General features: G+C 40.6%; 1 protein-coding gene across 1 annotated transcript in view; it reads right to left on the bottom strand.

The window, feature by feature from the left end:
• LOC128300242 (lachesin-like) overlaps window positions 1-24,998 on the bottom strand; it is a 66,231-nt gene extending 41,233 nt beyond the window's left edge. The window contains exons 1-5 of the mRNA XM_053036240.1: window positions 24,893-24,998; window positions 10,784-10,890; window positions 8,070-8,286; window positions 5,318-5,476; window positions 4,892-5,020 (exon numbers count right to left, since the gene is read on the bottom strand). Of these exons, the coding sequence (XP_052892200.1) occupies window positions 4,892-5,020; window positions 5,318-5,476; window positions 8,070-8,286; window positions 10,784-10,890; window positions 24,893-24,998 (718 nt within the window). The remainder of the gene's footprint in view (window positions 1-4,891; window positions 5,021-5,317; window positions 5,477-8,069; window positions 8,287-10,783; window positions 10,891-24,892) is intronic.
• Between the last annotated feature and the right edge of the window lie 1,313 nt (window positions 24,999-26,311).

Here is a 26,311-nt window from a genome sequence, read left to right as displayed (position 1 = left end):
ATAAATCCGAGTTTTTAAGTCAATATGTTACCATGGATGAGTCTTGGCTTCTCCACTTCACTCCAAAGTCCAATAGACAGTCATCCGAGAGGACTGGACGCGATGAACCTGCTCCAAAGCGGGGAAAACGCTACAATTTGCAAGGAATTATCTTCATTGACTATCTTGAGAATGGAAAGACTATTAATAGCGACTACTATATTAAGTTATCGAAGCTTTTTAAGGACGAAATCGCCAAAAAACGGCCACATTTGAAGAAAAAAAGTTTTGTTTCATCAAGACAACGTACCGTGAGACAAATCAGTGAAAATAATGGCAAAAATTCATGAATTGGGCCACGAAATGCTTCGAGAATGCTTCGTATTCTCCAGATCTGGCTCCTAGTGACTAATTCCTTTTCTCATATCTCAAAGGGATGTACTCTGGGAAGAAATTTTCGTCGGATGAAAAGGTGATCGCCGAAACAAAGGCCTTTTTTGAGACAAATGACAAATGCTACTACAAAAATAGTAACCAAAAATTGAAAACCGGCTATAATCGGTGGAACATCCTTGAAGAGATGCATGTTGAATAAAAAAAAACTAATTTTGCAAAACTCAAGTATGTTACTGTTTTAGTCCAAACAATTATCAGCTCTTATAACTAAACTAACAGTATTTTGAATTTATTAAAAAAATAATGTTCTTGGAAGAGGTTCTTGTTTTGAGTTGGACAAATATTAAAAGATGAAATTTGAAGAATTTTTTACAACAATAATCAATAAATAAGAATGATATTTCAAATTGTATTTCAAATGTAGTAGACAGTATCTAACCAAAAGAAAATACTGAAAGATAATTTTCATAAACAAAAATTGACCTTTACGCAAAATAAATTGCTTCAATGACGTCGTGAATGTCGACACTGGTGATTGTACTAGATCTACGAATTTCTCTTTTTACCTGTTCATTTTATATAACCAAAACATTTGACTGAACTGGGATGAAAGTACCATCAAACGGTTGGCAATATATCACGTTCATCTTTGCAATTCATTGTGGCGGACATCATCTTAGGCACAGCGATTGACGACGTTTGAAGTGCCATTTAATGGGCAGCATCAAAGCAACACTGACCGAGATGTGGCCGGCAGCTGCGTTGGGTTCGCTCGCCTAATCTTGCCATATTTGTACAAGCGCACTCGAGCAGCATCCTAAGCAGGTCGTTCGACCGTCGACCTTCCTTGGGGGGAAAGCGTTCTTCCTGTCGATGAGTGGGTTTGGGTCATCCGAGCTGGCCGGCTGGCCATCAGTAAATGATGATTGTCTTCATTAGCAATAATCGTTATCCCACCGGTAGAGGATATGCTGCATCATCAATTATGTTGCCGGAGGATGTCGATTGGCCGGTCTCGAACCTGACCGTATGTGGGCAAGTGGGGACACGAGATAGTGTTAGTGGCAAATAACCCTGCCAGCGGTAGACTGACTACGGCAACCCATCCATGTGAGAAACATGGACGTGCCAGAAGCCAACCGAGACACCGTAGGGGTAATTTTCGACACCATTTAACAGGTTGACTACACGATCAGTGCTGGTTAACCTTTAACCGTAGTTACAGCTGACCGACGTACAATCACTATATCGGGATTCATTCCAATGGGTTGAAGGTAAAAAAATCAATCCAACAACTCACATGCCAGTGGATGGAGGCGCACGGAAGAAAAATGGCAATTTATTTGATTGCAACTTGCTTCCGTTGGTTGTTCCGCTCCTTCTTCGGCTGTACGTCGGCACTCGGTCTCAATCAAATGTTGCCTTAAATTGTGTAATTTAGATTATTAAGCCACTGATGCTGCCATCCTGATAACGGCTGCTAACCCCGTGCTTTGGTTGGCTAAACGCAGCCGGGCATCAAATCAGCGCATGGAATACCGGAAAAGTCTATTGGGCCAAAATTTCTTGCTTTCCCGTGCTCCGTTCATGGTTGTCGTACCGTTTCCGGTCGAAATTCGTTTGTCGATATCCACCCATGGGCGGCGAAGCTGGTTCGCCAACATGTACGCCTCACGTACACCTCATCGGAAGTGTCGTGCCGGAGTCAGGAAGGCCAGAAACGCCATGAACTCAGCGCATTACTGCTCAGACAGAATGTTCAAAAAAGCCTTTCAACAATACGGCACGAAAGAATCTTCCTGCGACCAAGCAACATCGTAAGAAGACAACGGGCACATCCACCTTCGTTTAGTCCCTTTTGTGTCTATCCTCGGGCGGGTGTTGGTCGAGTAGGGTGTTGCTAACGACGGAAAACACCGCACTATGGTGCAGTTGATTTTACCTCAAATATTTATTTTTATTATTTCGTTCACACCTTCCCAATCATCCGTTCAACCGTGAATTGGACCATAGACCTAACCAAAAAAGAGAAAATAAGAATAGGGAATGTTCCTTTAGCCGGTAGCTTGTGGTGATGTTTGGGGGGAGGATTACGGTAGCATTATTGAGTATCTTTCTTACCAATACCACCGACAGAACTTCCACCGAAACCAACTCCACTTCTAGATTCGTGTTCGACGCTGGCAGTTCTGCCCAAGTGCTACAGGGCATAGAAAATTCGGTTCCGTACCAATCCTCACCAACTTAACGCTTGATCCTTTACCGTACGCCCGATACTTATGGGCTGGGTGTTGAAGTGTTGAAGATTTGCGTTGAAGCACATGGGCAGAGGAATTCGGAATGATGTGATGTGTTGCCTGTTCCGGCAGATCATTGGAGGGAGCCAGCATTTGCCCCATCCATGTCTTTGGCGTACATGTGAAGATAGCTGCTGTAAGTTTGCGCTTGTGGGGTTGGAGCTTCCACAAGCAGAGAAAAGAAACGACCCCTGAGGGGAGATCCGGAACAGGATCAGCCTTCAATTCTTCAAGCAGTGTAGCTTTAATTTTTTATCCCATCATCATGTAATATTGTCCTGTTTCCGGGGTTTCTTCCCCGTAGCTCACCATGGTTCCGGTCGTTGGCAGCAGTTCAGCGATGCCACCCGAGCGCCGTCAATGAATGTCGACGCGTTTGGAACTTGCCAATGGAAGATATCGTAATGCAGCAGCGATGTTAAATTCGCTGTTCACCCAAATGTAGGTTTATTCACACCAAACCTTTCCCACGGTGGCATCTTTATGGTTTGGGTGATTTCGATGTTCGTTCGACGCTTTCTCGTGATCAATACACGCAACTGGCGCTGGCACGGTATTCGAAGTCGCTGGATTTAAACCATGCAAGGGATTCACAACATCACTAGCAATGATTCCCATTTTTCTTCGATTTCCGCACGGAAGATTTAAATTTTTCTTTTCACATTTTCATTCCTTGCTGGCGTACGTTCAGGAAGCTTTACTCTTAATACTGACAGCGCGAACAGCGCGGGTTTTAGTAAAACGAGCGAGCGCTTAAAGTGAAAGTGGAGACTTTAACATTGATACGCGTTCCTTGCATCGATTGAGTTGCTTTTTATGGTACCATTTAACGTGCGTCATCCTTCACCGGTGACAGAGTTATGCGTGGGGTGTGGGATATGGCAAACCTTTAATCACATGTAGTTTGATTGATTAAAACCATTGATTGGACGTGGGGTAGATGCAGATGGGTTCATGATGAAAGCAGAGTGAGAAAAGTGTATGCAAAATAGATAGGAAAAGCAAATAAGTAAGGTATATTTATTAGTTTTGCACACTTTAAACATTTTGTTTCTATTTCTGACATTGGGCTTACCGACGTGTGCCTCAAAATGTCCAATATGGAACTAAAAGTGTTTTTTATCTACACTAGAGCATGAACTAAAATTCTCTCCAGTATTAATCACTAAGCAAGGATTATAATTTATGCATTCTATGTCCCTATGCAACATTACATAAAATATAGTTTTATTTTGGTGCACAACATTTGTTAAACTGTGGAAACCTCATAGTTGTTAGATTATTATAAAATACCTCACATTTTTTCTATATTTTCGAAATTACCCTAAAAGTGCAAGAAAACTAAATATGTGTTTTTAATTAAAAGGGAATGAATCCCGTTTCCCGGTTCTTCTTGAATGGCTAATCAATTATGTAAACACCAATATAAACGTTATCAGCAGTGGAATGGTAATTTCCAGAACGTGCAATCCAACGTGTTGTGGAAGGAAATAAAACAAAACAAAACAAAAAAATCCACGACAGACGATCGGTAACGGGAATCGCTTTCCAAACGATTGACATAAGCCACCGGGACAGCGTAATGGAAGCGCAATATAAAATTCAAATTAATCCCCGTCAAAATCACCTATCCACTCGTGGTCAGACGAACCACGGGGGTAGCTTGTTGGCACTGTTGTGCTAACAACGTGGCTGACACCTCTAATGGTTTTAAGTAGCTGATCCATTCCCAGTCGTGAGAAGGGCGCCATTCCATTCCTTCACCAGCGTGGCCAACACACCGACACGGCTAGGGAAAATGGCCGATTAGTGTTTTTAATTTCCATACCTTCGGTCCGGGATTAAAGCAACCGCATCGGAATGGAATTATTTCCGAACGCGGTTGTTGCTTTTGTGTTTTGTTTTTGGGTTTTTTTTTTCTTTAACGAGGAAAATCACATTCGTTCTCGCAAAGCTTGTTGCTTCGTTGCGTTGTGTTTTTTTTTCCTGTTGCTATTTTCCAGCCCATGTTCCGTGCTTTTCACCACCCACGATGGCTAATGCAAGAACGCCCGTGTGTAATTTAATGGTAAATGTAAATTGGTTTTAATTTAAGCAGTTACACCACAATGACATTCGACAACGACAGCAGCAACGGTGTCGACGGTGCATCGTACGGACGGAGTGAACAGGATGGGAAATGTTGCATGAAAGTTACCATGTTGTGTGTGTGTACTTACAGTCAACGCTGACTTTAATTCGCTTTGACACCGTAGGCGGCACACCGTTCGATGCAATGCAGAGGTATGCGCCCATGTCCAGGCGGGAAATTTTCGTAATTTCGATGTAATTTCCTTCCCACTCGAGCACTGGTTCGTGGGGGGCAATGGCGTATCGACGGGGCGTCCGGTTCGCCATTCGATTCCGTGTTCCGGCGTGCGTTGAGGAAGTTTTGAGGAGAGCGGCGCAAAAGGTAAGAAATTTATTAATGCAGGCGAAAGACGGTGTAGCCGATAGCAGTGCGACCGACAGAAGTTGGGCTTGGGTTCTTGGGCTGTTTTGTACCGCTTTGGGAAGGAACCTTCGGTAACTTGTGATATTCCGATGGATCCTGCGGTGAGTTGTTCTTTGTGTGTGTGCGAGAAATGAAAGTGAAACACACTTACCGTTTAACGATCTATTAATGGCTATTTTAGAGTTGTCGTCTCGCTTCCATTTTACTGTGGGTGTTGGACTACCCGTGGCTCGACATTTAAGCGTCACGTTTGAGCCTTCCCGCACGATAACATCGCTCGAGCTCAGGGAATCGTCAATGTTTGGAGGAACTGGAAGAATAATTGATGCAATGAAAAATAAATAAAATGGAAATACTGAAATATTAGCAACAAACTTCATGCAAAAGTAATTTAACTTATTGATAAAAAAACACTTTAACAACTTTTATGTATTCTAAATCGATTGCAAGATTGCTATACAGCTACCACAAAATATTTTATTTGCTGTAAAAACACACGGGCTCCCAAAGGCGATACACTCACATGAAATTGTTTATGAACAAATCTTACATTTTAATCTCCTAACGAATCTCCATCCATAATTTCACACTTTCTCAATGCGTTCTTCAGTGTACTGACACAATAGAAGCAAAAACTTCGCCGAAAGAAACTTTTTTCTTGCGGCAGAAAAAAATAATCTTCACAGAACTACACGCAGAGTGTGACAGTGGCAGAGGCGTGAATCATGTGTGCCAAAACCGACAGAAAACATGAAGTGTTGAATGTTTCGCAAAGTCTTTTTTTGTGGCAAAGTTTCGAACCGTTGTTCTCTTTTGTATCATATGCTCTTGGTGGTTAGGTAAATGTTTGTCATATTGTATGAAGTTCCGTGTATTGCTTTTGATGATGTTCTAGCTCAGGGGATTACTGATTTCAAGCACACGTACTCAACAAAAAAAAACATCGTTTGCAATGAAATGGAAGGAAGCACCGAACATGCATTTTCCAAAACCCAAATAGAAAAGAAACACTTCAACAGCTTGCGTTTAACATTGTTTCCCCTGCGTCTCGACGCTAGGGCAGGATGAAAAAGGACCTCACGCTTGGTACCACCTCGGGCCACCATGATTGTTTGTATCGGCTTCACGCTTAAGGGAAATGAAAATAAATAAATGTTTATTTTAAAATTGTTTTCATTTCCTGCTTGCTCCCCCAAATCCTCATCCGCTTCGCCCTCAAGCCACCCAATGGGCAAGTTGTCTGCGGATATCCTGTAGGTTGTTTTCGCTGACTGTGTTTCACGAGCTTTTTTGCTCGTTTGTTTGTTTCGATCTATCGTTTCGGTAGCAGTTGCGGGGGGGAGGATATTTTTCTTGCATCAGCTCCAGATTGGCTTCGCTAAGCGTTTAGGTCACCATCCCACCATCAGCAATGCGCCCATCGTCAATCGTCGCAGGCGACGAAGACAGACGACATCTTGGAGGCGTTAGGCAGCTCGCTACTCTGCAAAGGATGGCAGGTCCTGCAGCCAAAGGGGACACAACCAAACACAACAATGAATGTTCGTCCCGGGGCAGCAGGTTCGGTGTATTTTGTGTATCGGATGACGACGGCCGATGATCCTAATGTGATTTGAATTTAAATTGATTTCCGTTCTTCATTATGCCTATCGTTTTTCATCGGTGCAAACGACAAAAGTGCAAAATCGAATCACTTTCTTGCGCCAGTTGATGCAGCGCTACCGGATGATCGGATTTGCGAAAAGGTTCTGCAGAGCAACACGGAAGGACTCAAGAGCGAACTGCATGTGGGGTGTGCTGTGCGAACAACACGAAACAATATAAAGAGGAAAATGCTACCAACTGCTTGCTTCATCGACAGGGTTTGCCGTGGTAGCCAAGAATCGAAATTGCAAAGTCTTGTGACTGTATGTTAGTAGCGCCGAAGAAGTCCCAACCATTGGGGAAATGTTGCTACAGTATGCAAATGTAGTGCAGATTCAATTTTTCATTCTTCGCTCCTGTGCAGCTGCAACCGTGGCACGGAAAGCTTAGCCGAAATGCTGATAAAACAGTATTGTTCCCGTCGACACAACAATTGTCGACCGTTGATACTGCAGGGAGGATTATTTTCACAATTAATCTTCGGAAAATCCGTCTGTAATGCCAGATATCGTTTTAACAAGTCATTTCCCTCGCCTTAACCAATTTATTCAAGGATATGTTTTCCCTCAAAGATGGAAAACATGTTATTTGTGTCAATGCAGTTTAGTTTAGATTAAAATTAAATTTTGTTTGAAAACAGTACCAGTCAGGTATGGAAAAAATATATTTGTTTGCATTCTCGGCTAAATTCACACTCCAGGAAAGGAAAATAAATCTTCCGAACGAACAGAGCACCAGGCAGAATAAGTTAATTATCGTCGTTTTATCACATGACAGCCACCGTTACGCTAAGCACACGACGCAGGCAATTTGTTTCAGTGCTAGAGAGGAAAATTTAATTTTTTCACTCCAACCAACTGCTTATGAGCAGAAGCGACGGATTGTTACAGGTGCTATCGAAGCTACATTCTACTTGCACGAAAATCACAGTATCTAATTCGATTCGAACGGCGCTGCCACGCAGCAGTAGCTGATGGATTATAGATACGAGCCAAGATATCGATTTCCACGAGAAAATTGTTGGCCGGGGTGTACTAAATGGGATTTCTTTAACGCGTACCGACGCGATTAGGGAACCGTTCGTTCGTTCGTTCGCTCGCAATGTGATCACGTTCGAGGGAAGAAAAACTGCAACATGCACTTAAAGAAAATGAGCACGTTTGGTGGCTGGGAGTGAGCCAACCCCGTTAGTGACTGTAATAGAAGTTGCGAGAGTTTGTGGAAATAACTTTATTTTACAAAACGACGAATGTACTTACCGACCACATGCAGATATCCGAACTGTGTCTTTGCCGTGACCGTGTTGATTTGGCACATGTAGCGACCCTTGTCCTCTTCTTGGACGTTTGATATGTGTAAGAACCAGGTCTTGTGTTTGTCATGCTTGTCGTGCGTGACGCTGATGCGAGGATTCCTTGTGATTACATGATTATGTACAGTCAGGATCGCGGATTGCTCAAAGTGCATCCACGCTACCTGTAACGAAAGCAGGGTAAAGGATCTTGTATAACCGATTGCAAAAAAAAAAAAACCGAAAAGCAATTGCAAAAGCTTTTAATTTAAAATGGGAATGGAACGAAAAAAACAGATTAAGTCATTTTAATTCAATAATAAACATTACCCGTAGCCAAATAAATCATTTCTACGATATAATATTATCGTCGGAAAAGTTTAATTTAGTTGTTAAAATTTTCTTCATAGTTTAAATAGTTTTAATTATTTAATATAATGTATAAATTATTTATTACATTCAATTCTTCTTCTACAATGAAATGCAGTAAAATAATGAATGCTCAATTTCTAATTACATTTATAAGCCGCGACATGCTATTGCTTGTGGAGTTTCATGAAAAATGAAATAAACATGAGCATTTCCCCTTCGCTGTCTGGTGGTTATATCCATCTAAAGGGAAACATTTCATTCTTTCTCCACAGCACAACTCTGCTGAATAGATTGAGATATATTGGACCAAAGATATGGTAGCTTGGATGCTTGGAAATTCTCTGCCTACTTGTCGCATGTTTTCTCCGCTGGTCATTCGATTATTGACAAATTTGTTCTTCGTTGAGGCGTTTAGAAGCAAGACGTTAGCCGATGGCATCCAAGCAACCCGAACAAATACCAAACGAATGGTTTCGTCTATTTGGTGTGTGCTTTCCAATTCTGTCGTTCGTGGAAAAATATATTCAACCAATCCATAATCCGATATGTTACCGCTAACGGCAAATATGTGTACACAGTAGGAGTTTCGTCATTGGGCGTCTTCCCTTGTTAAAGGTCATGATTCGCAGCAATCAAAGATGTTGATCACCAGGGAACGCAAAATAAACTTCTTCTCGGGCATGGTTTTTACCGATAGAAATTGTAGACTTTTTAACTTGGTTGCACGCATAATATGATTAGTGCTTGGGTTGTGTGTTTGCGTTGAAAATGTTTACCACTTACGCGCTGAATGATGCCACCCCGGGGGCATTTAATCATTGGGGAGAAATGCGCGTTATTCCCAGCCCATGCATATGTGCTAACGTTCGTTAAAGTGAGCTTCAGTTGCTCAATTGTTCCTGTGTTCTTCGCTTGGGTTGGGTTGGAGTCCTGCAGCAGGCCAAGACCGCCAAACGGTTGTAGCGCCGGATAAGATCTTTGCTTGCGGCAAGCGAGTATTTTTAAACATCAAACCTCTCCAATGTTGAAGCAGAGCTGTTCTGTAAGGATTATGGTTCGCCTTCGCTGATCCGTATAATTTACTTTCACCTTGATTTTGGGACTTTGGAGAACTGCCCGAATCGATACGGCGCTCAGATGCTACCTCTATCCTTTCTCTGTCCAGACAGGGTGTGTTCGTGATATCATGTAGCGAAACGGGATTCTTTTCATCTTCGTTTCGTAGTAGGAGAATGGGAATCAGGATATGAACTAACGGTGTGCGGCGGTATGACCGTCGTAAATGCACTTATACGTGTAGGAATTTAGTTTTTATGTATAGGTTTTATTTTTCCGTCCCTCTGCGTTGTGGGTACGCATGAAGATAATACGGAATTTATATGTTTACCCTTGATATAGGGCGGGCTTCTTAGGCCGGGTTGGATGTTTCAAAGCAGAATGGTAAGCGGATCCGTTTGGTAAACATTTACCATCATCGCTTTAAGGTGATGCTACCAGAGGTTACTTATTCTATAAAAAGGAGTCAATATTTACTCAATGCACAATGGATTTGATCTTATTTTTGTGTCACGAAAGATGAAACTTAAACAAAAAGAAAGGTAATTTTCCATATGACTTTAAGATCTTTAAGAGTATGATAAAATAATCCAATAAAAGGAACGAAACCCCTTCAAAATGATGTTACAAACAGAATCTACCAACAATCAAGTATTATTCAAGGTTTCCTAAGGCAGTGCGGATAATAACGTAGCATGATTTGACGACCACCCCTTCACTGCTGAAGTCTCATGAGAAAGATATGCCCACAATATGCGCGCGTTCCGGTCGGATGGAAACATGAAATCCCAGACCGGTAGAATGCAAATAAATGTGAATTTTTATTAGTAAAATATTCATGATTGCGTGCGTTTGTCTACACGGTTGCGCGACCGAGTGAAGAAGTAAAACGTGTTCCTGTGCGTGGGTACCCGGCGGGGTGAGATGGCAATGGGCACGATTAGGAACGATATCTTTTTATTAAAAGATAACAATTTTAATAAAACCAGATTTGCACACGTTTCGTGCGTCCGATTGAACCGTGATGAACGACGATGATGGCTCGTGTTTGCAAAACACGCCGTTTGGTTGTTTTGGTGTTACAGCGCGGAGCGTGTAGCACACGTGCGAAACATAAATCGCTGTAATTTCTACAACACTTCTGCAAAACGATACATTTATTTGATGGGCGTTGTACTAAATGATCATCAGCGGCAATGAGCATCGTAATGGGCATCGTAATGCGATGTTTGATTACGCCCAATTGTTACTTACTTTGTATGATCCTAGGTTTTTGACGGAACAAGCCAGTTTGACGTTCCGCCCGGCAGGCACTGTAACATTTTCTATAACATCCGTAAATTCTGGTTCCTCGACGACAACTGGAAGAAATAGAGAAAGAGAGAAAAGACGTGTAAAAGAATTGCGGTTTTTGATAGTTATTTCATGAGAAAAAATACAAAATTATGTTAACATTCAGCTAGGATTCTAGGACAGCCAACCATCGCATAACGAGTTCTCCTTTTATCGAAAATTCAGCATAATGAACAAATTTAAATGCTGTAAAAATACCCTAAGCTAATACTAGCATAACCTATTCCTGGAACTATTTTGATTTTGAGCTGCTCAATGGCGAAACGTTGCAGGAACTTTGTGGCATAAGATTTAATGGTCAAAGGCTGCTTGGATAAATGCCATCAGAGAACCAAATGTTATTAAGTCCTTCGGATTTGGTCTAAACAACAATTATAACGAAGATCTTTTAACGACACATGGAAGATAAACCCTCCGAAGAACTTAAGGCATTTATGATGTTGCTAATGCCTATAAAGTTGTATCTGTCGCGAAAAACAAGGATCAATCAATCGAAGACATTCTGAAGATGGAGACAACATTGGATGTCGACTTCTAATATGCCATCATCCTGAGACAAATGAACTTATTCTCTTCATTCATTACTCGGGTAATATTCTTTTTCTTCTTCTTTTGCTTCTTCTTCTTCTTCTTCTTCTCCTTCTTCTTCTTCTTCGACACGAAAACCTCAAGAGGTCTAGGCCTCAAGAGTTAGACCTGTTTACGGAGGATTCGTATGGATGGTTTTTAGGACCGGCCCTGTCGTTTGAAGACCGGTGCCGCTACCAATACACCACCCGTTTGCCCCACGGTTAATATTAACACTACGAAAAACATAATAGACTATTTGATCATATCTCAAAAATATCAAGAATAAATAAAAATAAAATATATGAACTACTTTTTCTTTTAATTACGCTGATGATCTAATTTAAAGCACTTAGCATAGCCATTACTTCAATGAGGAACGGATTATTTCATTTTTCTTATAATTATATGGATAGAAATAAGGTGTGGCCGTTCTTCATTTCTAAAATAGAGGATAAATAAATTAATTTTATTTAAAAGAACCTCGAGTATATTGAGTTTTTCATACAATGATTAAAAGTTTTGAACCGATTAACAACAGTTTTGAGCAATTACAACACTTTCTACTTTTGTGTTTCGTTTACATTTATTACAATTAAATAAGTGTAAAGTTCTTTTACATTTAGGGCAAACTACAGCTACAGCTGGTGAAAATTACGACCGCACTTCATCAAACAAAAAATCAAGAATTTAATAACGACACTTTTTCCGATTCCAGCTCTTCTTTTTTTTAGTCTGATACCACCGGAAACGCACTAGTTTTGGATTTCGATAGCAGTTTGCCTCTGAAGTAATCTCGCCAAGACACTTTGTCGCTTGCAAAACAATTCATTTTACTTTATCGCGAACAGCTTCTGACCCGCGTTGGTCTTTTTTTGTTGAGTCTTTTCTTCCATCGTTAGTAGGTGCTGTGGTGTAGGTGCGCCTGCAGCGTGTGTTTGTTGACTGAATGTTTGGTGGCCAGCCCGTACCCAACCCATCCAGGTTTTTACTTTCGAACTTTCGATTCCAAGGGTCCGCTTGAACGGTTGCCAACCGGCTCAGCTTTTCCGGCGTTTTGTCTTTTGTCGCTCGTTGGCGTTGGGTGGTTGTCGAAACCGCATTGCCGAAGATAAATGGCTACAATGGTTATCAATTTCTAGAAACCCGCTGCAGACGGTTTTCTGCACGGAACGATGGCGAGAGGGCCGGGGTGAGTTCGGTTGGCGCCATGCCGTGGTTTTGTTTCACGGATGACACCCGAGAGGTGGCATTTCGGTTCGGCAAACGGTTCAAGATCCTGTCGCCGATGGCGATACACCATCGCGCTAGTAAAGAAAGATGGTCGACACAGTGTTTTTTTTCTTTCGCCCTCGCCGATGGAAGTTTAAAAGTGCTGATGCCAGACGAACGATAGTGGAAAACATGGTCTTTAGCGGGCTCAGACTCTTTTTCGGCTGGGATGAATTGGGAGAAAAATAAAACTAATAGGAAAAGTGCAGCGCACACTTCCGCTTTCCGGCTCACGGCCGTGGCACATACTGTGACACTGCCGGTGCCAAAAGTCATCCAACTTCAATTTTCTTATCGACCACACTTTGCTTGGTTCGTGGAAGAGTGAAAGGAAGAAATTAAAAAGGAAACTGCTTCCACCTCGCGACAGTGACAATAAAATATGTACAAATAAATATTCACCCAGTGATAAACAAGTGCGAAGGTCGAAGTTGTCGCGTTTTTCACCGTCAGTGAACTGTAGTATCCGTTTTTCCGTACTTCACTTTGAACTCATTCAGAGCAGTATCGATCGCAAAAAGGGACGTATCGGGTGTGAACGATAGAAAATGCGGGTTGCATGTATTTATAGTCATTTAGTATTCGCCACACGATCGTACGATTCGTTACACCTTGCTGCATGCAGTGTGAGGATGTGTAATAAGTTTCCGGAGATGGAGCCTTTCTGTAACACTACGTACATAGTGCAGGATACACTTTAAAGACCTAGACCTTATTCATACATCCTCAAGTTCTAATGATACTACAGGCACTGACGGAAAAAAGGATATAAATAAGGTAAATAAGGCAATTGTTGGGACTAGCTACGTATTTTAACTTGAGAAACATTTAATCATTAGCTGGAATCAATGAAAGGAAGGCTGCGACCGCATGGAAACTCCTCGCTGTATCGATACGGAATGTGGTGCAAAACATAGTGTTTGGGAAATTGTGTTGAGGGATATTTTTTGTTGTTGCTAGCACGTCGAACTAAGTTTGGCTGTCGGTTGTCTTGTTCGACATGACGGGAAACAGCCTTTCCTGCGTAATATAGCAAACTTCTGGCGGTCGGTCGATACAACTGCTTGGGGTAACGTCAGTTGGTTAGCAAGGAGTTTGTCTTAGGATCATGTCGAAAGGACAACGTTGAAAGGGTATGGTTTGATCAAAACCGGCATCAATACCGTACGATACGTACTGCCGGACTTGTAGCAAGAAAGAGAAAGAGATCCCGTTTTTCTTCTGATGATGCATCAGTTTCAGGGCCAACAGCATGAGATAGCTTTTTCTGAAGACATTCCTAAAGACGCTCTGCTACGAGGGTTAGTTGTTGGGATGTTGGCACAATGATGTAGAAAGACGTCCGGGGAGCGTTTCTGTGATGAAATGTTGTACGTGCTTCGTTCGTATTGTGTCGGTGTCGATTTTCTGTGATGGCAGATCGTCCTCTCTGGAAGTCGCTACGGAACATTCCAGAACGCTCAGGTCCCGGGGAATACCTACACACACTGAGTTGAAATTGAATTAACGGTGTTTTATCGCTGTTGCCAATTGATTGTTGTTGATAAACTTGACTTTTGGCTGATTTTAAATGAAATTTCATCGACAGCAGTCAGTCAGCACGGGAAAGAATAGTTTGAGCGACAACCCGAAGTGGGCGATGAAAGTGTCCCATGGGAGCTCAGCTTTTGCCACTCGTTTGGCGCTCGTTCCATGTGCCGTAAAAGTTTTCTTCAATCGACGAATTTAGCGTAACTTTGGGGTGAAACTCCACCGCGAATGAATACCAATGAATGCTATCCAAATACGAGCGATTACGTGCTCTTCATTATCGACGGAAAACGGGAACAGTGGTACGCCATACGGGATATGATGTAATGCTAGTATGCGAATGACGGTTGCAACAAATTGGTATGACATAGATGGCAAAAATCCTTGCTTCCTCTTGATTAAGGGGTTTGTTTGACTTTTGACTTGTAACTTGTGGTTTGAAGCTTCCGAAATTGGCTCTCTGTTATACGATTGTATGTGTTGATGTCAAAAATTGTTAACACAATTTTAGGTCCAGGCTGTGTGTATTGCACGCTGACGCAGAAAAGGACTAAATTGTTATAATTTAAGGAAAACAACCTTAGCAAGTTTCATTTTTATTTAAAAATTATAAGCTTTTTTTATTGAATGAATAGCACATGTTTCGCAACAATCAATTAAACGGTTTAAACGTTAGTTAGACGTTGTTTTATTGATAATTGATTTTGTGATAAATTAAAAAAATATCGTAATCTTCTAAATCTTAATTAATCAATTTTTAAGAAAATCTCTGTGATGCTGTTAGTTATAAATAAACTACTGAGAAATCAATGCGAGAAATATTTTCAACGATTAACAGACAGTAAAGCAGAAAAGCTGGTAAAATCCGTAACAAAACGAGGAAAAACAGGGAAAAATTGCTTCCATGCTTCCTGCTTGCTTTGGTCCGCCTCAGGGAGGTGTTCGATAATTATAACCGGAAGTCCCATTTCTATTCATCAGCTGAACGTTGACGGTGACGTACTAATTAACCAATTAAATCTTAATTACATAAAGCACGATAATCACGTCAATGTAGCGCGGGCGAAAGCGTGCAGAAAAATGGTTCCGGTACCGCTCGGGGGAAGAGTGGTTTCCGTTACGACACAGCGCGCTTCTGTTGTCTTGATTTTCCCCTTTCCGGGGAACAGCTAGCGTCCCGCAGTTACCGACAATGGCTGCTTTGGAAAATCAGGAAATCCTTCATGCCCTTTTCCCAATGTGTCCGCTGTCGCCAGGAAGGACGGTTTATGGGTTTCTTGTGTCACAACATGATACACCCGTGACTGGTAGCGTCACTGGTGTTGAGGTTGGCCCATTGATGTAATGTTTACTGTGGCTTAGCGGATTGGCACGCTTTTCCATGGGATGAAGCGGGAAATGATGTGAAAATGGGCGGTCACCATTTCTGAGCGGGTGGTTCGAGTAACAAAAACAGTCTAATTGAATGTACATAAAAAGTGGAACCCAATTCCCAACGAGCGTTTTCCACCCCGAAAGCTAGACCCTTGTTTTTGGAGCAGGAGCTACAGGAACTTCGGTTCGGTTCACGAACTGTGTGGTATGGGAATATTTCTGAAAGGCACCCAACTTCGGGAAGGGGAAGGGGTGGCATTAAGATAAATGGTTTCCTGTTTCCGTACAAAACGATAAACAAGAAGATTAGGTGAGGCTCATTTGGTGGTTTTTTGGTCGAACCTTGGATAAGGTTTCCTCTGTTGAGGAGATCGTTGAATGGCGCTTTTTGTCGTGGTCAGCTATTAGCGCCTCGGGGCGATTTGAAGTTAAAGGAGCAACTTTGATAGGCGTGGGAAATTCACCGGATGGTTGATTAATTCGGATTTACACTGGTGTCAGAAAAGTATCATTAGGTGTAATGGATATGATTTGAGATGACACAATCAAATGTGACTTTTGCTGTTGTTCAAGGAAAATTATAAATGAGATATCTGATAACTTTCTTGTATGTTTCTGTAATGTATTTGTAATATTGTCTAGTACGCATACCAATCTTAGTAATAAGGAATATTGAACTTATTAACACCATCCTATAAATGTAGTATAAAAGGTGTTCCAGCCTGTACGGGTGATCATTTCCAATCGATATCTAAATATAGAACAATCCTAGAACACCACATTTTCATGATACACGTGTAACATACAGTTATAGTATGATAATAAAATTTAAATTTTTTTAATCTAATTCTCTAATTCTTAAATTTTCAACAACGTTCGATGGTAAAATCGCATGATTTTGTTAGCGATTATACATTTCCATTGGTTTTGATGGATTTAAATCTTTTGCTTTTATTCCTAAAGATATTAGCTAAATTGAGGAGGTGAGCCACTGAACATCTGCTAGTCATGGAGACTTGGTTCAAAACAACGCCAGTGTTGCCATTATTTAATGGCAGTGCACTACATTTATGCACTTTAATAAGAAATGCTTATAATTAAAAGCTTCATCTAAGAAAGTAACTAAAATACCAGGGCGAATTACCTTAGTACCTTAGATTAAAATTCGAGACTCTACATATTCGACAAAGGATTCGAGTAATCGACAAAGATTACGGAGAAGGAGCTGACGTATCGTCAACGACTCTTAGAGTAAAACATAGGACAAGACTATAGTGTCAACAGCTCTTTGTCATTTTGGGATAGTGAAATAGTTAATCCTGCCGGCGAAAAAAAGGTTGGGGATGTTATTTGGTAATGACCATGCCATGAAAGATTTGCGCCTCTACCAACTACCAAGGCTAAGGGTAAATAAAATGGTCATAAAACTAAGACATAGTTAGCATAAAATTTTAGAATTTAGCATAGAACTTTAATGGCCTTAAATAAAAAGTAAAAGGAAATTAGCATTAGCAATTTTTATCCTAGATTTCAACCTTAGATTTTTAGATTTATTCTTTTCAACCTAAGTACCAATTTGAGATTTGATAATGAAAAAAGAAAAATATTACAGTTAGCGCGTATTGATTGATCGAGTCCAATTAGTTGAGGTACAATTTCCCATCCTATTCCCTACACATATTTTTTAACCGGAGGAGCAACAGGAGCGCGATCATTGTCCTGGTAGAGTATAATTGACTCGTAGCTATTCTCCTATTCTGGCCTCAGCCGCACTCTATATGTTTATTGTTAAAGAACTGATGTTATTCTCGTTTTTTAATCAGGTCAATGTCATAAGATCTGATATTCCTACCTATAATATAACCGTAGTCGGTACTTGGTAACATCCAATGCTGTCCCATGAAAATGTACCCATGAAAAATTTTAAGTTGATTCAGTATATCGCTAATTAAGGTTTCATGTTGAACGGAACAAGTGAATTTAACTATTATTAGAAAGCTAAATAAAATAAAATTACCAAATTAGAAGAACTCCATACATTTCTCTCTCTCTTCCTGGCGTAGTAACGGCTTACTGGGTCATGCCTACTAGACTTATTTTATCACGTAGCCGGATGGTCAGTCCTTGCTACGGGGGATAGGTCCGTATGGGATTTTGGTCCGGTTCGTTCGTGTAAAGACCGGCGCCGCTACCATCATGTCACCTCGTCCATTCGTAAAATCATTACCTTCAATTAACTTCACTTGCAACTGTGTGCAACTTGTGTGGAAGAAATACATCATAGAGGCGTTTAATGAATTTTATTTTGTTGGTCATCTTCATGGATGTTCGATTGCGTACCATTCCTTTAGAGCTAACAGTGAATGATATGCATTCAGTCTGGTATTGACAGAGCAAACAATCGGTTCATACTCGCACTAAAAGGTGGATATGCAAAGTTCATTCATTACTCTAAATGACTGACTACACACAAAAGCAATACGCTAGGCGTCCTGCTGACCGAGGACACAACAAATCCATCGTTCGCTATCAATTTATTGCTTCTCTATCATTGTCCAGCCTGCAGTGACGTACTATTTCATTAAAATATCCTGTTGCCCAAATGGGGCCATCGGTTGGCAAAGGGAAGTCCTCTGGGAGGGTCTTTGATTATCCGACTAAATGTACGGTACGCAGGAAAGTGTTGCTCCTTTGTTGACGGAGGATTCAAATTTCTTGCACCACATGGCCAGTTTTTAGCTAGCTGCGGCTGGTCGCGCGATGCCATTTGAAATCAATTACCATGTTCGTCGCCCTCACTCAGTCAGCAACACCCGCCCCGCGGTGTGTTTCCTGCCCGCGTCAAAAAGCATCGTCAAAATGGGTCCCCGTGGTGATGATAGCTGCGAAACACTCGACTGACATTGACACTCGTCTCCGTTGTCATTTTGGGGAAGGATGGGTTTTAGAGGGTGGGCTCCGTTCGCACGTTGCATAAAGTTCATATTCGTTCATTAAGTTCGTCCCGGTTTTCCCGCCGGAGTCAATTTTGTCACCCGGTTTCCGCCAGTAGCGCAACCACCGGTTGCTGTCACAGCTTTTGATTCGCAACACTGTGGAAGAGGACGGCACAAAAACTGGCACCGGTTTGGGAGCGTTTGTGACAACGCAGCCATACTGGCGAACGGGAAAAACAATTTACGGACGCCAAATTAAAAGCCACTCCTGTGAATGGTTTTAATCATTTAATACTCCTGGCTGTAAAATTTAATATTTTATTAAACAACCAATGCGTGGTAGACGCTTCCAGAATGGGCTTGCACATGCCTGTCGGTTGATGTGTCGGTGTTGTTTTTTTAGCTCTCTTTGTTGTACCGGTGTTATATGGATGTTGTGTTTTGCAACCGGGTTTATGTTGCCAGCGGCAGAAAGATAAATGGCATTGTTGGTCAGGATAAGGCTTCGGATGGCGGGAGCAGTACGATAATTGTCCGTTGTATTTTTAATCCTTTCCTTAATTGTGAGTGTGTGTTACACCTTTATATCAAATCTCTCTTGATTGTTAAAGTAATCCCATAATTTGCGTTAAAGTGCTTATTGAATTCGTTTGTTCGTTTGCCCATTTGTTACATTGGATGTATTCGCAGAGTATATCAGTCGGTGCTGTTAATTAATAGCTGCATTTGTTTGCCGGTAGAAGCTTAAATAACCAATGTAATATAATGAAACATAAGCACTTTACTGTTTATGTATTGCAGTTAATATTATGTTAACATTAAGAGTTAGTTTGGAAAAACATGTAGATGAAAATGACGTATTATTTTTTATTTTTGGATTAAATGTTTTATAATTAATTCATTTTTTTGTTAAGTTTCTTTTAATGAAAGATTATTGAATGTTTTGTTGAACTCACAATATTGCTTCATAATTTCTGTACACGGTCTAATTCTATGCTCCACGTACAATCGCCAATTTTTATTTGAACAACTTACGTACATCAAGGTATGGTTTGGGTACATATCGTTCTCGCAACAATCCTCAACAAGATTACATTGTTTTCATGCATACAGCGATGTTAAATTATGTAGGATTGCCGAAAACTCAGCATTGGAACGACAATCCATCGTTCCTTCAAAATAGGCAGAGAGATCTCGCATCTCAAACCCGACTAACGAACCATTGAGGAGCATGCCGTGTGAATTTAATTCAACCCATTCTCGGCCGTTTTCGGGAATTGCGAAAACTCATTAGAGATTTATGGGATGTGATAATAGATAATCAAAGTTATGAATAAAGCATATTAAACCCGAGCTCAACCTATGGTTAACCGGTTGGCCCGGAGAAATTGCTGACAATTGCCATGAAAAGCGGTGGAAAGTTCGGATGGAAAACAGATGATCCAATTATGCTTATCACGGGTGTTATATCATACCCCATTGTTTTGTTGGCGCTATCAGCAGAGATGCGCGATATCATTCGAGAAAATTCTTCCTCCATTTGAACCTGCGCTACTATATGTGTGCGTGGTTTGGCAAGCCAAGAATATCGTTCAATTAAAAAATGGATAAATCGTGGAAAATATGTGCAATATTGAAAAGCTTACAATTAATTATGCACGGGGCTCTGGCTAACAACTCATTAACATTGCGAAGTTGCGTAAAAATGGGGTGAATTTTGCAGTTCGTGAAAATATACTTTGATAAAATTCACGATTTCAGTTGAGAAGGTTCGGTATTATAAACGGTCCCTCACACGACCAAATACCATTCGAAGCGTTTCTAAGTCAAAGTACTACGTGATATGAACAAAATGACCAATCACATTTGTTTATTTATTGTTTACCTTTATGATTGTACAACAGTTATCTTATATAACTAAAACCCTAACCCTAACAATGCAAAATAAATGCCCTAAAAAACTAATTAAAAAAATGGATAGATTGCACAAAGGGACGATCGGGGATACTTAAGAGGGGATCATCGCATACGAAGGGATCGAAAAGGTACATAAAGTGAGATAGAGGCAAGAAGAGTAGGAGCATCTGTACAACCGGACAAAAGGGAAGCAATGAAGGAAACTGACACTAGGTACCTCAATCACCTAGTAAATGTTTATATCAAGAACAAGAATTCGTGTTGGGAGGTACTGATTCTTTAATTTGAGTTAATTATTTTAAATCTTCAATCATTGATGATAAAAATTTACGAATCAAAGATTAATGGATGCCCAAAGATTTATGAACTGTTAACGAATCCTTATAGATGACTGATTCAGGATTATGAATCCTCAAAGATTCCAATCTACGTCAAGCTACGAATTATCAACCTAATTATTTGGCGTTACATCTGCTTTGATCTGCGCTGTTCCAGGAGCTCTCTAGACGCGTATTAACGCCATCACTTCATCTCGATTAGAACCTACCACGCCTTCTCTGACCATGTAAACGTCCTAATAGCATTTTATGAGCTGGGTGGTCCAGTGTTATTCTCATGACATGACATGCCCATTGGAGCCAGGCGATTTGAACTCGATGTAGGATTATGCGATTATCATAGATCTTGTGGAGCTTTTAATTGTAGTGGCTCCTCCCATGTTCTTCCACACATACGAGGCCAACAATCATTGTGAGCCTCTTCCTTTCCATGTGCAAATTATAAATTAGAACAGTTGTTAGTAAAACAATTGGTTGTTAGTAAAACAAATTCTGTTCAATTGGTTTTAGCAATTATTGGTAGTAAGCAGTAGTAGGGATTACTCTGGATTTATTGACGATTCCTGAAACTTTATGAGCCTTCAAAGATTTGCGAATATTTGATAGTTTGCGAATCGATAGAGATTGTTCAAATTTTGAGAGTCTATTCATGATTTAAAAGATCTATTCACAAAAGATTGATCAGATAAAATGCTAGTTTCAATGTTTTTAAAGATGAAATGGTTCAAATTGAAATTTAAATATTTTGTTTCGTTTGCTATACTTTCGTCGGGTTGCAGCTATCTGGGAGCAGAACAAGTGATACTGGTATATTTTTACAAGATGGTTTGCTAAACAAATTATCATCATCATTAAACTGCTTACATGCCATCGAGCAAGCAAATGTTTGCACAATTCAAACTGCACGGGTTTGATGGGAATGCAATGTTGTAATGATACTCAACCCCATCGACCTTTCGGAAAGGACTTGGTTGCGTTGTAGGTGATTGTGGTTATTGGGAGATTTCAAGGAATTTGCTTCATTACCATACCTACTTTATCAACATATTCTTGAAAATCGAGACCGAATCTGGGGAAGGATGATTAAGACGGGGGTTTCGTCGTTCGATTACTGGGTATGACCACAAGAATGGGGTTGATTGAATCATCGTCTCTTGTGCACTGGTGCTCCGGTTGAGTGCATCGGCACGAATCGAAACCATGTTCCAACACAGCCACAGTGGCATCTACCGTGCATAAGTATTACAATCAACGCAGAAAAGCAGTGCTGCAAGGATGAACCGTATCATTTTGCCACCAGCTCTACTAAACGGCACCAAATGGACGCCTTTCGTAACCAGCTTTAAGAGAACTTCGGTGTAAAGAGGTCACTTCTCGAAACCGAAATGCGTCTGAAAAAAAAAAAACGGTGCACTGAAACCTTGCCACTGAGGGTGGGTTGAGACCGTTCGAGCTACAGTTTGCAATGTTTCGTAACAGAAGCCGCTAGACGGATCACCCATGGAAGAGCTTCCAAAAAAGCCACATGTTGGTGTGTCGTATTTATGTAAAACATGACCGCATAGCATCGTGATAATGCTACCGCACACCGTGCCTGATGTTGATGTTGTGGGGGCCGGTGCGCAGCAGAAGTCTAGTACGTGTCCTTTTCGACACGGGATTTCAGTGGCACCGGCCGGTAGCGTAGTGCCGAACATTTGTATGCCAGAATGCCCCCGTGCATCAAAGGACAGCAACGTGCAAAGAACACGTCATCATCGATTGAGCGAACGCAACGTATGTTGCCCGTAAGCGGTATGGATTTTGTTTGCATCTCTCGCACTACCTTTCGGTGTGAGGATAATATCCAAGGACGTACGCCTACGGTCAAGTGGAAGACATCCACATGGGAAGTGGAAGACATCGATGTGGCCTTTGCAAATAAAAAAATCCCGAAACGGAGAACATACCGTGGCACAAAATCTTCAATGCAAAACTCGTGGCGGTGGCGTGGTACGGTGGCGTAGTACGTCGACCGCACTATTTAACCGCATCTCGATGCGGCATCGTCGGCTGCGTGTGATGACTTTTCCATCGACATAACGATTGCAAGAATCGCAGTCGTTTGGGTCAGCTGATGGCATGAGCGAATGCTTATGATTGACGAAGCGTGCACGGTGTTGGATAGTGCGCTGTGTAAAAGGATAATTTCAAAATGACAGAAAAAACGATAACCCCTCGATGCTGGGTGCACGTAGCTTCCGTATCGTCGTCATGCAAAAGCCATCATGCGTAGCAGCTGGGGTGAAGGTATATTGACCGGCACATCTGATTATTATCTATTGTGACAAGTGGCCACGTAGTGATGTCCTTCGTGGCAGTTACTAGCTTTAGTGGATGTCAGTTTTTGCTGATTTCGTCTGTGGTACGACATAGTCGAGCGTCGATAGCTATTAGGAAAGGAAACAGCTGGTTCCGATGGTGTATGAGCGTTGATCGCTTTCAAACATGTATATTTTGGGTCTGGTACTGCCGTTCCATTTTGGTCGGAATTATTAAAGTGTCCGTACTTTCAAATTACCTGTAGTGCATAATTGCTTTTTATGCATTTTTAACATTAAGCCTTTGATATCGAAATGGAAAGTTGATTGCTCTATTAAAGTAAATAAGTAGCACATTTCAGTATACTAAGACTAAACTACGTCAAAATTGCAAATTTTTATTTTTATTTATTTAAATTCCATTATGACGGCAATGCCGTATTTTCAACAAATTTGCATTTTGCAAATTTTTATATTTCTATAAGAAAAAGTATTTCTGCTTTAAGGATACCTCCTTTACTAGGGTTTAACAGACCATTTTCTATAGTAAACATTATTTTTTTTATTTTCATCAAATAGTATTTGATTTTACAAATAAATTAAAAGTCATTTTTGAGATTAAGGAGTACAATTTGTGTATCAATATAATGATTGCATATGATTTATTCATAATAAAGACGGCTCTTCATCCAGTTATCTTGCTGGTTGTATCATTATGGAAAATATTTGTTACAAAATTGCTTTTCGCAAGAAGTAAAACTATACTAATAGACTAGTGTTTGTTTTTAACTAAACTTCGAAATAGTATAATTAACGCAAACGAGAAAATAACGTTTTACAGTCATTTCCCGAGTTACGCGACACGCGAGTTACACGATTTTGAGATACACAAAATTTTTTTCGTGTATTTTTTTGTTTGGATTTTCTCTTTTTTCAAAATTCGAATTTTTTCTAAAAATACGTTACATTTTTATAGCATAAAACATAAATTTTGGTAAAATTTTAACGTACTAGTCGAAATAAACGTACAAATATCAATTATTAATGCGCTTTGTACCGTGAGAAGAAGAAATCGATCTCTGAATACTAAATATAAACGATGTTATAAAGGGAATTTGAGTTACGCGAAAATCCGATTTACGCGAAAATTCGAGTTAAGCGAAAATTCGAATTACGCGAATTGCTCTGGCACTCATTATTCATCTAACTTGGGAAAAAATTGTACTTATTTTATTGTAGTGTAATAAAACGACACGCACTATTTGGGGCAATTTTTTACCTTTAGAATCTTTTCTATCTTCCAAACGTCAGCAGCAGCACTGATATTTACGAATCTTTACGCATGAATAGTGAATTAAATGAGCAGCACGCTTAAACAGTCATTCCGCAGCATAATTATGTAGTAATTATTATGCCAGCGATAATTTCGGTTGCTTCACAAGCGAAGGTACAAATTAATGTAGATTACATTCGAAACGGTTCACAAATGCGTCGGCATCATCGACTCTGCCCCATTGACTGTTGGGTGTCTTCGAGTGACAGCAGCACCAGGTTTGTATGAATATCAAATGAGATTCTCTTCCCTCGGCTGAGGCACGGTTAGTGTAGACCGTTTCCCGGCTTTTTCTCAACCGTTCCGACGGGTAGCAGTCTGCTCCCAGCAGAATAATTACAATTTTGTTACCGTTCCGGGGGCGTCATGTTCGGGAAAAGCGTCTCGCCGCAAGGGAAACTTGTCGAAAATTACAACATTCGTGCGCCTTCCGGGTCACTTACCGTTAGTTGCAGGTGCTGTCCCTGTTTTGCTGGTTGTGTTAGAAGAGACCCCCGTCGTTGCTAGAAGCATGAGGAAGAGGGCCTCGAGTGTTTGTAGGCCGCTCATCAGCTGTTCAGTGGTAGTGCCCTTCTCATAGCACGATGCTATCGATCGCACCCCGAGCCGGTTGTTCCGGTAGTGTCGCTAAACTTTGCACAGATTTGCGGCCACCCGTTTGTAGACGCTCTTTAAATATGCGTTACTTTGCGTGCTCGACTTTTACACCACAATCACTACACTCTTTACGCCAGAACACAGAATTTTAAACTTTCCCCGCAAACATGCCGGGACACTTTAAATGAACCGCAGCGGCAACACTTCGAGGCGTAATTAGCGTGACACGACTTAGGCGTACACTGACAGCTGGAAGGTTTTATAATAATGGCATTAGTATCTGCAAGTTGACGACAAGAACCATAAAGTAGTGTCAAGGCAAGTTTATTTTTACCCAATCGATGTTCATTAGGGTGTTATGATTCTTTGTCAATTGGTGAGTATAGCATTTTTGTGGCAACCATTGTGGTGTCGCATGGAGGATATTGTTTTTTTTTATTAGTTTCTGTTTTATTTTTATCACTGGATCTCTTTGTATCAGTTTTTTTGTAATATAATATTTAAGATGTAAACAGTAAAATGGCTATTGCATCAGCCTTACGAATAAAATTTTATTATTCACTCAATTTTAATTTTATTTATTATTCAATTTTATTATTTTATTATTTTATTATGTGACTTAAATTTTATCAATTCCCTGTTTTTGATACGTCTAATGAAATTATTTCACACATTATGAGCAAATTTCGATATTGCTTATGATTAATCAACAAAAAGGGTTTCAAACTCTGTGAATTCTTATCAATAGCAATGTTTTTTTTATAATTAATTATAATTATTATCGTTCATCAATACTATCAGTACAGTACCTGACACGTAATGCAAAAAGCAATATTCAAAATTCGTTTTCATCAGTGCCCAATCAGTTGAAGGCTATGGTTTGAAGAGATGGAAAACAAAAGAATAAAATCAATATTTGCTCAGCACTAGCGCTAGCGCCCGTACGTCATCTAATTTCCCACTATGATACGCATAATTTTGGTGTAATTTATTTCAATTTACTGTCACATGTCGCCTGACACACACAAAAAAAGCAACAATTAATTGCACAGCTTGATTATTTGCTTCGTCCTTCGCCTCGGGTACGCTTTTTACGTACGCTGTCAACGAGGCCACAAACCACGGCCAAAACCGAAACGGCACAATTAGGTTTTACAACAAATTTTACACCCATATTTCCACCGCCTACGCACACTCATTTCCGGTTGCGCATTTCCGTTCGCGCAGTTCGCAGTTGCTGCCGTTCGATGCCGTGGATTAATTAG

This window comes from Anopheles moucheti, chromosome 3 (genome assembly GCF_943734755.1).
Source record: "Anopheles moucheti chromosome 3, idAnoMoucSN_F20_07, whole genome shotgun sequence".
Classification (NCBI taxonomy): domain Eukaryota; kingdom Metazoa; phylum Arthropoda; class Insecta; order Diptera; family Culicidae; genus Anopheles; species Anopheles moucheti.
The sequence above is the reverse complement of the archived record's forward strand: the minus strand, read 5'-3'. Positions and strand labels throughout refer to the sequence as shown.